Below are 15,198 nucleotides of genomic sequence, written 5' to 3'. Positions count from 1 at the left end.
GTGTTAGATTAATTAAGATTATTTTGTAAAACAATAAAATGGGGGGGGGAGTGGAAAGCAACTGTAGACACCAGAGACAACGTAGGAGGAGGGTGGGAAATGGCAGAGGGTGAGAAATACACACACACACACACACACACACACATGCACATACACGTATATATTTAAGAAACAAGAAATGGAAAATTATTTGTTGACAATAGTATGTATGATTAAGCCACTATTCAGTGTATTCTGGATGGAAAATCGCATTTGTATGCTGAGACAATGTTCAGTCAATGAATGTAAATTAAGTTACAAAAAAAGAAAAAAGTTTCAGAAAAAAAATCTATTCAATGACTACAGTAAAATATAATAGCCCCAGCTAGGTGCTACTTTATAGGATGCCTAAAGTTAGACTTGTCTTCATGGAAATGTATATATCAGTTGTGTTTGCTATGAAAATATTTAGATTAATTAAGGTCTTTAGTAATTCAATAAAATGGGGGGAGGAGGGGGGACAGTATAGAAAGCAAACATAGATACCAGAGACAGTGTGGGAGGAGAGTGGGAGATGGCAGAGGGTAAGAGATAGGGAATCAAGGATGGGGGGAAAAAGGCAAAACATACAGAAAACAAGAAATGGAAAATTATTTGCTGACAATAACATGTTTGTTGATGTGCTTCATTGAGACAATATACAGTGTACTCTGGATGGAAAATCTCATTTTGTATGCTGTAATGATGTACAGTGAATGAATGCAAATAAATAAATAAAATAAAAAATGAAATTAAAAAATAGAATGTTAAAACCACGGTCAGCAAGTGGCATGGTGGTTAAAGTGCTGGGACTCCCACATGGCCAACCATAGTTTGAGTCCTGGACCTGGCATCTTGCTTTCTCACTTTCCCTCTCTCTTTCTGTCTCTCCTAGTGAGTTTGCATGCCCAATAGTAAGTGAATAACAATAAATAAAATTAAATAAATAAATCATTTTTTAAAAGAATATCAAAACTTTCTGGTATAGGACGGACATCATTTACATTGCAACTTTTATCTTACTAACATCTGCTAACTCACTGATTCTTAATAACTATGCCTAAATTACTTACAAAGATGAGACATTAAAAGATAGTCATTATTCTAGCTCATTCTTCCCACTAACAAACTTTTGAAATATACTGATTGACATAAGTTTCTTTTATACATGAACCTAGCATAAACCTAGGTAAGAATGGTTGTGTGCCTATATTAAATACTAAAAACTCTGCCAGTCTTATTAAGCCAAAAGTATTCTTATTTACTAAAGATTAAGATTAACCATGTGGCCCTGAAAAACATTTAGATCAGTTCTTTTTTTTTTTTTTTTTTTGCCATAGGTCATGTATGCTCTCTGGAGAGAGACAGAGAGAGAGGGAAAGTAAGAAATCACCCCCGTGGAAAGGATGATCATGCTGCAATCATCCCATCAGGCTGACAGCATTCTCCTCTCAGGATTTGGAGCACACACGCACACTAGCTTGTTTTTCAAACCGCCAGGCCCAGGACTCGAACTACAGATTCAGCCATGTGGGATCCATGCCTTAACCACCAAACCACCTGCTGGCCCCCAATTCTTAATTTTTTGAGTATTTTACTTATATAAGCCAATTAAACTTAACCCTTTTCATCTAACTTATTAATATCATTAAGAGACAAGAAAACTTTTCACATACATATATCTTACAGACAGACAGACATAAATATATAGATTGAAACATACAGAATCAGAACTGAGACTGCAAGCTTAAATCCCATCATACAGCAAAGCAGAGTGTAGTAAAGGCCCAGGTAAGACAGAATGGCCAGGAAAAACACCTTAAACAAGAGTAAGGCAGGGCCAGCAGGTGGCAAGGTGGTTAAGGCACTGGAATCCCACTTGGCCAATGGCCATCTCTGGTTCGAGTCCTGGACTGGGTGGCTTGCTTTCTCACTTTCTCTCTGTCTCTCTCTGGTGTGTGCACGTGCCCTATAGAGAATTAAAATAATAATAATAACCCTGCTTGATGCTTTCTTTTGGGGGTTTTGGCATAAGACTCATCAACAGAAAGCATTAACTCATGATTACCCTTAAGTGAAGTGTCTTGTCAGTTAACACAAGGGGTCACTAATTCTGACACTACCCCACACGACTGTAGTCCTCACTGTCATCTAGGAGAGGCCGTAGAACAGGGTTACATAAGTTGCAGCATTTTAAATGGAAATTAAGAGGAGACAAAAGAATAATTCCATAAATTGGCACTCTGCTTATTTGAAAGATGCTGAGTTTGACTAGAACTCATTAGGCTTTCCACAGCATGTGGGACCTGCAGGAAAAGTTCATTCTCTGAAACTAACTCCAATATGACCTTGATTCATTTACTTCTGCTACTGCTTTTAGCCAGTTAGGATAAGCCTTAGCTACTATGTCCAGTTGCTGGTTGAGAGTTGACACTATTTGTCTTAGGCAGTTACTGCACTGCTGACAGAAGCACCTGAGACCGGGTAATTTACAAAGAGATAGAGGTTTATTGCCTCACAGTTCTGGTGTCTGGAAGGCATGGAGGGCAGAACCTTGAGCAGAGCAGAGCATAGTCCGTTACCATGTGGTCCCTGCCTGCGTCATTTCCTCTATTTACATACCACACAGTCATGGGGACCCTGCCCTAGTGACCTAGCCAGACTCAGAGGCACCTCCCCACCCCTAGGACCATGAAGAGATGATGTTTTCACTGGAAACCTTTACATTACAACCACGACCCGATACGTGAACTTTTTGAGGACATGTACTCCCATCCACTGACATTAAATTCCAAAAAAAATGAATCTTGAGGGGACAAACCATTATGCAAACTATAACACTATTTCAGTTCCTGCAAGGAATATTCCTTCTTGCATTTTTAGCTGAGAATGTTTCATAATGTTTCCAAATGAGCCCTGTAATTTGAAACTGCTCTTTTTTTTTTTTTTTTTTTTTTGCTTGCAAGACTATGTATCCGATCAATCCATTTTCTATGCAGTGAGACTTTAGGAATTAAGTTTTTTAAGCTTTCAGCAATTGTCACTAAGAAATTGTTTCTGAGCAAAGATCGTGGTAACAAGAAAGAGGTGGCAGTGGGGCGCTGGAAAGAGGGTTTCCGTGGAAGAAGAAATACCAAATAGAAAAGGAAAGGGGGAAGAAAGAAGAGTAGATAATTATTGTCCCATTTCTGGTGTAATGGTGGACAATTTCTTTACCAGTAGCCCGAGTGCAATAGAGGCAAACAACAGAGCACACAGTTCTGTATGTTGGGACTTCTTGATTTTGGTGTAAAAATCTACACAAGAAGATCCTCTGTCTCAATAGTTGTCATCACTGTAGACTTGGGCCTGTTTGCTTTTCGTAAGGAGGAGGCCCTTCCCAATTCATTCAATCTCCTAAATGTCTGCATGCCAGTAAGGAAGTGTGTTCCGCTGTTCTTGTGGGGTTTTTGATCCTTCCTATTCTAATGAGCCCTGCAGATAAGCAGTTTTATCCGAAGTAAGCTTCCCCGTCTTGGCCATTGTTTGTCTAAGCTGTTTCTAGTGTGGCTCACTCATTTTCCAACAAGAAGCGTGCTCTCGTACATAATTCCGATGTACCCCTTGGACTGGGGTTCCATCCAGGAGAGCCCCAAACTCTGGATGGTAATGAGTCCATCATCAAGAATCGAAAAATGAAAAGAAGGAGCCAGCAGGTGGCAGGGTGGTTAAGGCGCTGGACTCCCACACGGCCAACCACAGTTCGAGTCCCAAACCTGGTGCCTTGCTTTCTCATTTCCCTTCTCGTTCTCTCTGTTTCTCTCTGGTCAAAATGAAAACATAATAATAACAAATAACATGAAATAAATCAATAATTTTTAAAAAGAAAATGGAAAGAAGGGCCAGCAGATGGTGTGGTGTTTGAGGCACTGGAATCCCACGTGGCCAACCATGGTTCAAGTCCTAGACCCAGGGGCTTCCTTGCTCACTATCACTCTCCCCTCCCTGTCCCCCCATCGCTCTCTGGTCAAACTGAATACAAATAATAATAATAATAAATTAAATAAATAAATTTTTTAAAAAAGAAAATTGAAAGAAAAGTAATACCTGCCCTTGATTGAGATCAGTCCAGTTATTTGTCAAAGCCAGTTCAACTGTTGAAATGAGTTAAACCCTGAACTTAGTTATGTTCAGACCAAAGCCTCCTTAAAGGATCTTGTCCTCTTTCTGTTCAGACTTTTCTCTCACAGAAACAAACAAAAATCAAAACCAAAAGATCAAACATATCTCCCCTAGGACTTTAACCGCATCTCGTACAGTTAACTGTCAAATTCAAGTTGACCTGAACCAAGTTTAGGGAAGGAACCCAAGAAAGAGAGAGGAAGGAAAGAAAAAAGGGAGAAAAGACTTTGCCCAGACAGTGCAGAGACCTCCCAGAATGCCTAGGGTCCGCGGTCAGAGAGAGAAGCTGCCCAGGACCGGCAGTTACTCTGAACCCCGCGGGCTCTAGGGTTCCCTGGGTCCTCCCTGGATCACTGCAGGCTCGTGGCGGTCGCTACATGTTCTACTTCTAATTCTCTCAGTTATGCCGTCTATTAAAGAAGAAAGCAAGCCTGAAACTAGTTCAGTCTAACAGTTTATCTGAGCAGAAGACAGGCTGTACAACAGAAACAGACAGCAGTCCTGACCGAGACTGGTTCCAGATGCTTGCTCACCACACGAGCAGGTTATGGTTATAGCCAGAGGGAAGGAAGCGGCGTACAGACCCAACCTGACTCCGCCTTGACACTTGCCTCAGCCGTGGTCTAATCAGCGGACAGCCTGTGGTTGGTTGACGCTTGGCTGCTGGGACTGGCTGAGGCTCAGGTTTTGGTTATAAGAATATATTCTTAGTGGGACCAGCAGTTAGTGTAATGGCTATGTCGCTGGACTCCCATATAGTTGACCACAGTTCGAGTCCCAGACCCGGTGGTTTAATTCACACCAGTCGTGTGTATTTGCGTGCCCAAGATCCCAAGAGGAGAATGGAGGAGAAGGGATTGTGGTGTGGCCATCCCCCCAGGGAGTGATTTCTCGCTTTCTGTCTTTCTGTCTCTCTCTGTCTCTTTGGCGAGCACACACAACCTATAGCAAAAATCTCTCCAAAAAAAAATAAAGAATATATTCTTGGACCAGGTAGTAGCATAGTGGTTAAGGCAGCTGGGTCCCACATGGCTGACTGCAGTTTGAGTCCTGGACCTGGTAGCTTAAAAAAACAAGCAGGGAGCATGTGCATGCATGCCCAAAATCTTGAAAATGGAGGAGAAGGATTGTGGTGTGGCCATCCCCTCTCGGGGATGCTTTCTCACTTTCTCTCTCTCTCTCTCCTTCTCCCTCTCCTTTTCTTTCTCTCCAGTGACCACAGGTGACCTACAGCAAAATTTAAATAGGAAAAGAAAGAGCACGAGAGAGAGAAAGGAAGGACTGACAAACATGCCATACCTTACTTTAGGTCACAACTTGCCCATACATCAAGTTAGGCTGTAGTTCACATCTTCTTTGGGCCCAATTTTATCACCCAAAGACAGAGGCCTGCTGGGTATACCAGTCGGTACGTGTTTGATATGGCCGTGTTGACATAAACTTGTGCTGTATTTGGGTTTTGGTATAGGATTTTGTCACTGACTTGAGCTCAGCTGCAGTGAAATCAGTTCCACAGTTTCAGCCTCCTGGAACCATCAGCGAAGTCCACCCCTTACTCGGCAGATGCGGAGCTGAGGGGTGCTGGTGGCAGGCAGCCTCTGCACTGCTGGCCGCGGACAGGCGCCCCAGGTCACCCTGCTGCTGCTGCTCACACCTGACTTCGTGGTTCTCATGCTTTCTTTGGAAAGACTGGTGTCTCTCTTGTGTTTTTTGGTTTTGTTTTCTGTTTGCTTAAGGAAAAGTGATGGGGTCTCTAGAGGAGCTTACACGATGTGCAGGGAGTAGGGAGAAGGCATTATCTTCCCCGCAAAGCACATCCAGCTCTACGAGACTGACCCAAGTAGCCGATAGTCAGCGTGGATGTGGCATGGTGACATCCACGTTGCACAGGCAGACCGCCAGCCTTTCCCCACGGTGTTGTCTTGCCTTTTCCTTGCTGGATCAGACTCCCCCAGGGATAAAAATGACCATTCACCTCCGACCCCTGTCTAATACATGACAGAACCTTGTCTCTGCGATGCGCACTGCAGTGAAATCAACTTTGCTTCGTGCTTCCTTCTTCTCGCGTAAAAATCAGGAGAGTGGCCGTTTAACCGGCCGTGTCGGAGAACACACGTGAGGAAAGAGAACGGATGATGCAAATGCACGACACTTGCTCGTTTGTTTCCATCTAGGTCGGTTCTTACAAGCCAAGACAGAGGAAGCATGTTGCAGATGTGCACACGCCGGCACGCACACACACATGCAGCTGGGAGTCTGAGGGAGAGCTCCATTGCCGTTGAGGGTTTATTCATCCCTTCTCGGAGAGCACCATGCCAGGCCACCATGAGGCGCATGTAGATGCCAGTGGGAATGACTCTGCCCTCAGGTCGCCTTTAGACGGACACATGCATTCAGATTTCATAGCAGCATCGCACGTTGTCGGCGTCGCTGTGAAAGGCCACAGGTGCTCCAGGATCACTGAAGCAGGGGTCTGGACGTTAAAGAAATCAAGAACGCTTTGCTTAGGTCCTCACTTCTGGTGATTAGGGCTCTGACAGGTGGGGGGAGGGAGAGCCTGTCTCAGACTGCAGGAAGCACGTGTGTTGAGGACATGGGGGACGTGGTGTGGGTACGTAGGAAGGGAGTGATGGGGACAGGGAGAAAATGAAGCTGGAAAGAGACAGTGGGTTCAGAAGATGAAAGACCTGGAATGTAATGCTAAGGAATCTGAGTTTTGTTGTATCCAAAATCAGAGTGCTTCAAAGGATGCAGTCTTCTCTCCCGGGTCTCTCCCTGCCCTGCCCAGGCTGTTCTCAAACTCATAATCTTCCTGCCCGAGCCTCCTGAGTAACTGTGATTAGTCCCATCACCCGTGCCTGGCTCTCCTCCCTGCTCTTCCTCATCCTTCCTCTTCATCTTCTTTTTTTCTCTTTAGAAAACTATTACAGGGACCAGCAGTTAGCTTAATGGCTATGTCACCGCGGTTCGAGTCCCAGACCCGGTGGCTTAAACTCACGCTGGGTGCGTGTGCGTGCGTGCCCAGGATCCCAAGAGGAGAATGGAGGAGAAGCGATTGCGGCGTGGCCATCCCCCAGGGGGTGATTTCTTGCTTTCTATCTCTCTGTCTCTCTCTCTTTCTGGCAAGTGCACGCGCCTTATAGCAAAAACCTCTCCAAAGAAAAGAAAATAGAAAACTATTGGGTTGTTGGGATCAGCAGATGGTACGATGACTACGTCACTGGACTCCCACATAATCAACTACAGTTCGAGTCCCAGACTCAGCAACCTAAAACTCACACCAAGAGCATGTGCATGCATGCCCAAGATCCCAGGAGGAGAAAGGATTGCCACATGGCCATCACCCCTGGAGGATGATCTCTCACTTTCTGTCTCTCTGTCTCTCTGGCATGTGCATGTGCCCTATAGCAAAAATCTCTCCCCCCAAAATTTTTTTTTTAACTTTTGGATTTATGATGTATTCATCTATGCAAAATGCAAAATGATCTTTTCTTTACATTTCTTCTTCTAAACATTTCATTTAAATCTTCAGGTGCTTCTCTTTTCCTTCTTACATTAACTCTAGGATATGTGAAAGCTTAGTATCTGCTTCCCAAAGCACCGTAGAAGATTCTAGTAAACAACACACGAAGATGCAATGCACATCGCAGCGGTACTTCAATAGCACGTAGTGAACTCCCCCAGCCCTCCCTCGCAGGCCGGTTAAAGGAATCACGACACGGCCACGCCTTTAGTAGCATGGGGGAGGGCAGTTAAAGTCTGTCGTTAGGAGAATAAAACAAGTGACAGATGGAGTGCAGAGTACGGTCACGTCCTGCCATTTTAAACTATGGATCTCCTATTAAGGATGTATAGAGAAGAACTTGGAAGAAAATGTACAAAATATTAAGTAAGGGTCACTCTGAGCAGGGGGGCTTGGAAAAGAGGGTAGACTACAGATGAGAACTTTCCTACTAAATACCCTTCTATATTGTTTGGGTACTTTTTCTTTTTAATTCCACTTTTTAAAAAAATCGCTGTAGGGTGTGTTTGCTCATCAGAGAGAGAGAGAGCACCTACCACGAGCTTTGCCATGTTGCAATCCCTTCTTCTTCATCCCTCTTGGGATTTGGGACACACACACACACACACACACACACACACACAGAGTCACACAAAAACACCCAGCATGTTTTTCAAGCCACTGGGTTGAAAAACTTTGCTGTCGGCCGTCTGGAACCCACCCGCCTTCACCACCACACCACTGGCTGGCCCCTATTATTTGAATAATTATAAATGCACATGGGTTAACTCCATAACAAAACTGATATTTACAAACAAACAGCATAATACAGAAATCCCCAAACTTTTTCAGTTCACGGCATTGTTAGTGTCTCAGTCATTTTCGTCATAGTTCGCCTAGGACAAAAGCAGTCCCTAACAGCTCTACTGACTGTTGTTTATGAAGTAGCAGAGTCCAGAAAACTCAGCATCCAGGAAAAGAATACACATGAACTGCAGACAAACTAATTTTCCTGTTTTACACCTCCATAACCTCGGGTCCTCGCTAAGGGGTGTGTGTGCCGGCTGGGCACTGCACATGTCCAATCCGGAACTCAGGTCGACGCCACTTCCTGCATTTCCTGTCCCACAGCGGCTTTCAGAAGGCACTGGCTTCTTCCCACAGCAGAGGCCAGCTACCCTGTGCAGAGGAAGGAGGCCACTGAATGGGAGAAATTTAGTCTAACGTTGAGACTCAACTACCTCAAGCTGCATGGTGTCCGCATCTGGGGGTTCCATACAAAACTTAGATTATTCCCCAGCACCCCGGTTAAATTCCCTGCAGTGCCTTGCCACAGAACTCAAGGACCACAGGCATAAAAAATAACATCATGCAGACAGCAGATGGTGTGGTGGTTAAAGGTGATAGACTTCCACATGGCTGACCACAGTTCGAGTCCCGGACCTGGCGGCTTGCTTTTTCACTTTCTCTTTCTCTGTCTCTCTCTGTAGAAAATTTTAAAATAACAATAATGATAAATCAAATTAAGTAACTAATTTTAAAAAACAGTGGGCATGTCCTTGAAATTTCCCTTATTGCAGGTTCTTTACTAGCTGCCCTCATGTGTCTTCTCCCTGACTGTGACTACATGGGAACTGTGGTGGCCCCAAGCTCACCCCATGCCTCTTTCTGCCAGTGCAGCAGGAAACTGCCTTTAGCTATCTCCGGATAAGCCCCCCATTCTTCATTCTGTGGAACTGCATTTGGAAGTTACTCTTTTAATTGCACAATACTTGAAAACATTCTGCCTGGCTGGCTTGCCTCCGCGGATGGCAAATTTCTGGGGAAGGGAGGCTGCACCTCCTCTTTCTTCCTGGTGGACCCCGGATCTCTTACATAATGCCATCTCCCCAGAATGCACTCCCGGAACAACCATGAAAAGAACTCTCCAGTCTTCTTTTCTCATTTTCCAGTATGGGCGAACGCCTCTCCACCTCGCGGCCAACAACGGGATCCTGGACGTGGTGCGGTACCTGTGTCTGATGGGCGCCAGCGTGGAGGCACTGACCTCGGTGAGTCCCTGCGAGGGCTTTCGGCAAGAGAGAACCTCGGGGCACGAGGGAGTATTGCTTGGCAACTGCGTGCTCCAGCAGACAGGCTGCTATTAAGCTCTAACTCCTCCACGGCAGTTATATAAACATCTGCCCACACAAACCCTGTCTCATATCTGGTTACTGTTTCATCCTCCTCTTTCACCAGACCCCACTCTGCCAGGAATCCCCACCGGCTCCCTCTGCCTTTTAGCGCCCCATGGTACCCGCCACGCCTCTGCATTTTGATTGCGTGTGTTTCCCTTTCCCGAGGGCGAACCCTTGACCCCAGGCCCCCAGGCACTGCTAGCTCCCCTTAGGAAGAGAGAGCGACGAGGCCCTTGGCTTGTCCCTGTGAGGCCAGGCTGTCTGTCCTGCTGCCACTAATCTCTCTCTTGCTGGAAACGTCTGACTTTGCTGCTAAGTCTGCAAAATAACGTATTTTTTTAATTGCCAAATATGCATCTTTTAGTCGCCAGAAGGCACATGTGCTCACCAGAGAAAGACAGAGAGAGGAAGAAGGGAAAAGCACTTCCCAGGACCAGCAGTTAGCTTAATGGCTATGTTGCTGGACTCCCCTGTAGTTGACCGCGGTTCACGTCCCGGACCCAGTGGCTTAAAACTCACACCGGGCGTGTGTGCGAGCGTGCCCAAGATCCCAAGAGGAGAATGGAAGAGAAGGGATTGCGGCGTGGCCATCCCCCACCGAGGGTGATTTCTCTCTTTCTGTCTCTGTCTCTCTCTGTCTTTCTGGCGAGCACACGCGCCCTATAGCAAAAACCTCTCCAAAAAAATTTTTAAAAAAAGGAAAAAGCACTTCCCCCAAGGGGCATGGTCATGCCACAATCCCTTCTCCATCTTTCCACCCAGTCTCAATTGGGGGCATGCAAACATATCCAGCTGGTGTGTTTCTCAAGCCACTAGGGCTGGGATTCAAACTGTCGTTGGCCATGTAGAATTCGGCTCCATTAACCACTAGGCCAGGGGCCCAGTGCTGCAAAATATTTTAAAATGAGGTTCCTTCTGTTTCCCCCACCCCCCATTCTCCATTGCAAGCTTAACACCTCCCAGCAAAGAAACCCTTTGATTCACTTCTCATGAAAGACCAGAGGGATTTATTTCCGCCAATTTGAGAAGGTTGCAGGCTGACTGCTGCAGCAGATGTTATGGTTGAGTTTGCTGTCGGCCCAACAATGGGCTGACCGTCCTGTGCCTCGTATGGGAGCGTCCTGGAAATCCGCACACCAGGTCTCTGCTGGTAGTGATTCTCTAAGGAGCCCAAGGGCTATTTGCATGTGGAGACCACCCTCAGGGCCCCAAGGCTGGCAGGAGAGCCTCATTTTCTGGAGATCATCAAGGAGCTAGCAAACCGTGGCCCAATGCCAAATCGAGCCTGCCGCCTGTTTTTTAAATAGCGCTTTATTGGACACAGCAGCCCATGCACTTACACATCGTCTCTGCAGCTTTCACACTACAGGCCCAGGGCTGAGTACTTGGGGCAGAGGCAGTCTGTCCCTCAGAACCTAAGACATCTGTCGTCTGGTCCTTTAAGAGTGTCTGCTTGGGACCAGCAGTTGGCATAATGGCTATGTCACTGGACTCCCATATAGTCGACCACGGTTCGAGTCCTGGACCCAGTGGCTTAAATTCACGCCGGGTGTAGGTGCGTGCATGTTCAGGATCCCAAGAGGAGAATGGAGGAGAAGGGATTGCAGTGTGGCCATCCCCCCCAAGGGGTGATTTATTGCTTTCTATCTCTCTGTCTGTCTCTGTCTTTCTGGCAAGTGCACGCACCCTATAACAAAAATCTCTCCACCCTCCCAAAAAAAAAAAAAAAAAAAAAGGAGCGTGTCTGCTGACCTTTGGCCCAGGGTATTGCCTCCCTGACTGCAGTCCTGTTACTTCCACGGCATTCCCGCGTCTGTGCTGGGCTCAGAGCTGCGCTTTGTCTGCAGCCCATTAGCACCGATATTCTCCATGGAAGGATGCCCTGCTCAGGGCACCTTCTCACACACTGCAGCCTCAGCTGCCAGGCCCCCGGTGCCATTGCCCAGCACTGCCCAGCGTCACCTGGGCCCACGCTGCAGTGACTGTTAGAGAGCATGTACTTACATGCTTTTTTTATGGGGAGAAACCATTTTTGTTCTAGATATTGCCTTATAAGTAAACCAGCAAGGATGGCTTTGAAATGCCCACAGATAACATCTTCCAAACCCCAAGGCGTGGGTTTGGGGCTGCCACAACGTGGGGTCTCAGGGTTCCCCATTCCTGTGAGCTTTTGTCTCCCTCTCAGGACAGTCAGCTCCTGGCCCCCTGCCGGTTGTCTCCTCCCTGTCCCTGGGTGCAGCTCTCGTTCTCTCACCCTCCCCAGACCCGGAAAGGCTCCTGCTCTGACTCCACCTGCCCCCGACCCTGACCAGATGTGCGCTTCCCAGAGCCTGGCAGAACCTACTCAGTCACTCGTATCCATGCAACTAGCCCGCACTGCCGAGAGCAGGGGACACACTGGCGGCACCAATGCTGTGCTCCCCTCCAAACTTCTAGACAGGGGAGCAGGGCACAGAGGGTCAGCAGAGTCAGTGTACAGCCACCAAGCAGGACAGTGCGGGGATCAGAGTGTCCTGGTGGCAAGGATGGGGTGGGGGCCGGCTGCAGGGCTGCTGTGCCTGGATCCTGAAGCTCCAGGAGGTGGCAGGGGCAGGGAGGGCACCATTGTGGAGGCCGAGCCGGCCAGGAACGTGGGACAGAGGCCCAGGGCTGTGCAAAAGTCAGCAGCACTGAGGTGCCCGGCCTTCCGCCAGGGCAAGGTGGGGTCTTGCTCTCAGGGCAGGGGGAAGGAGTAAGCCCATAGACCAGAAGGTCCCTACTGCAGGTGTCTCCATTAGGAAACTGAACCCGGCAGGTGGCATGGAGGTTAAAGGCGCTGGACTCCCACATGATTTACTGCAGTTCGAGTCCTGAACCTGGTGGCATGATTTTTCACTTTCCCTCTCTCACTCTCTCTCATTCTGTCCGTCTGTGGTCACATTAAAATAACTAGATACATAAATGAATAAAGTTAAATAAAATAATTCTTTTTAAAAAAGGAAAAATGCAAATGAAACAACAAATCAGTAATGTATTTTATGTGGCAGCAATATGCAAAACACTGTCATTCCCACTTGTAATCACTGTTTCTAAGCTACTGAAGCTAGTGAGCTCTTGCACATTCTTGGTGAGGGCTGCGACCTCAGCCGGTCTTGACCGCATCGGTGCCACGGGCTGGTCGGCCTCCTGACCTGCGCATGCGCCGAACTGTCCAGCCTTGGAAACAGCCGGCGGCCCAAGGGCGCCCTCTGGCGTCGCTTCTTCTCCGGTCTCTGGAGCAAAGCCCTCCCCCACCCCGGGCACTGTCCTCTCTCCTCCCCTCTGGCTCATCCTTTCCCCTCCACAGTCTCTTCCCAGACTCAGCAAGGTCCCAGCTCAGTCACCTCCTCCTAGCATGTCCTTTCAAAAAAAAATTTTTGAGAGGTTTTCGCTATAGGGCGCGTGCGCTCGCCAGACACACACAGACAGAAAGCAAGAAATCCCCCCCAGGGGGGATGGTCATGCCGCAATCCCTTCTCCATTCTCCCCTTGGGATCTTGGGCACGCACGCACACGCGCCGGGCGTGAGTTTTAAGCCACCGGGTCCAGGATGCGAACTGCGGTTGACTACGTGGGAGTCCAGCGACATAGCCATTATGCTAACTGCTGGTTCCCTCAAATTATTTTTTATTACAAAAGAAAACAGATTTTTTAAAGTCCACAAACGTACAGTTTAGTGAATTATTCTAAGACAAAATCTTTATAACCTCACTCAGTTTAGAAAATAGAAATTCCAGCAGTTAGCGTAATGGCTATGTCGCTGGACTCCCATGTAGTTGACTGCGGTTTGAGTCCCGGACCCGGTGGCTTAAGACTCACACTGGGTACGTTTGCGTGCGTGCCCAAGATCCCGAGAGGAGAATGGAGGAGAAGGGATTGTAGCGTAGCCATTCCCCTGGTGGGGGGGTGATTTCTCACTTTCTGTCTCTGTCTCTCTCTGTCTGGCGAGTGCACGCGCCCTATAGCAAAAGCCTCTCCAAAAAATAAATAGATAAAAATCGAACTTCCACAGCTACCCCAGAGCCCTCAGTAACTGGCAGAGTGCAGAACCTCATTTTCCTTCCTGTGTAACTCCCCTCCCCGAACTTTCAAGCTTCATTATCTTTCTTACCTCTCAATCTCCTTCTTTTTTAAAGAAAAACATTTTTTATTTATCCATCTACTTATTTGTTGTGATTTTCGGTACTGGGTCCAGGACTTGAACCACAGTTAGCCCTGAGGGAATCCCGGACCATGCCACCTACCGGCCCCCTTAACCTCCTCTTTTCACATTCCTCTTGGCCTCTTACTGAATCCTCCCAATGGCCTCATGCCCCTCCTGGACAGCCCACCTCAGGTCGCTCTGGGCCCAGCCTCACCCTCCACACACCTACAGCAGCTGTTCACAGTCCCGGGAAGCCCCTGCTCGCTTCCACCTCATCCAGTTGGCACAGGCTGTTCTTGGTTCTGAGATTTCGTTTCCACCCTCCTGCATGCCCTGCGCACAGTGCTCCCACACGCACAGCAACACCCACGCACACACACCTCCGTGAGGCAGCAGTGTGCTCTGCCTTCGTGGACATGATTCATGCCTGGCAGTTGCATCTGGGCACCCATTGCACCTGGTATTAGTGGGGGCATACACACACACACACACACACACACACACACGCAGGCTTACAGCTAATCTGCCTTGCTGGCTCCACTGGAACCGTCTGCTGACTTACGCTAAGAGGCAGTGAACCCTTGGGCCACCACCACCTGGGATTCATCGTGGGCTCCCAGCCAGGCCCCTGCCTCGCCCTCACTGATGCTGCCTGTGTGTCACATGGCCGGCTGCCTGGGCCTGCCCAAGTGGTGGGGGGCCGCCCTATTCCTCCTTGCTGCATGCTGCCACGACCCGAGATCTGCCCCTCACGTTTCTGCCCGGACCCCATCTCTTGCTCCTCCTCCTCCCCCTGCACCAGCCACGTGGACTCCCATGGCAGCTTTCCACTGCCTCAGGACTCTCGCTGCTCCTCGGTCTGAGAAGGTCTCCTCCAGGTAGTCATATGGCTCACTCACCTTTGGATTTGACTCACATGTCATCTCGGTGCGGTGTTTCTGGACCACCCAATTCTAAATTCTGTCCTTCCCCACAGTCCTGCCAGCAGGACTGCCCATCGGCGTCCCTGCCTCATTTATCTCCATAGCACTGTCACCATCTAATGAAAGTTCTTTTGTTTTTTCCTTTTTTCTTTTTTTTGGAGAGGTTTTTGCTGTAGGGTGTTGAACTCGCCAGAAAAACAGAGACAGAGAGACAGAAAGCAAGAAGTCACCCCTGGGTGGGGGGGGATGACCATG

At 47.9% G+C, this 15,198-nt stretch overlaps 1 protein-coding gene across 1 annotated transcript in view; it reads left to right on the top strand.

Annotated features, from left to right (window-relative positions):
• DAPK1 (death associated protein kinase 1) overlaps nt 1–15,198 on the top strand; it is a 235,950-nt gene that overhangs the window by 192,556 nt on the left and 28,196 nt on the right. Inside the window, exon 18 of the mRNA XM_006139841.3 lies at nt 9,634–9,732. Within this exon, the coding sequence (XP_006139903.1) occupies nt 9,634–9,732 (99 nt within the window). The remainder of the gene's footprint in view (nt 1–9,633; nt 9,733–15,198) is intronic.

This window comes from Tupaia chinensis, unplaced genomic scaffold, assembly GCF_000334495.1.
Source record: "Tupaia chinensis unplaced genomic scaffold, TupChi_1.0 Scaffold000007_1, whole genome shotgun sequence".
NCBI classification, from domain to species: Eukaryota; Metazoa; Chordata; class Mammalia; order Scandentia; family Tupaiidae; genus Tupaia; species Tupaia belangeri.
Note: the sequence above shows the minus strand (reverse complement) of the source record. Positions and strands in the feature narration are given on the sequence as shown.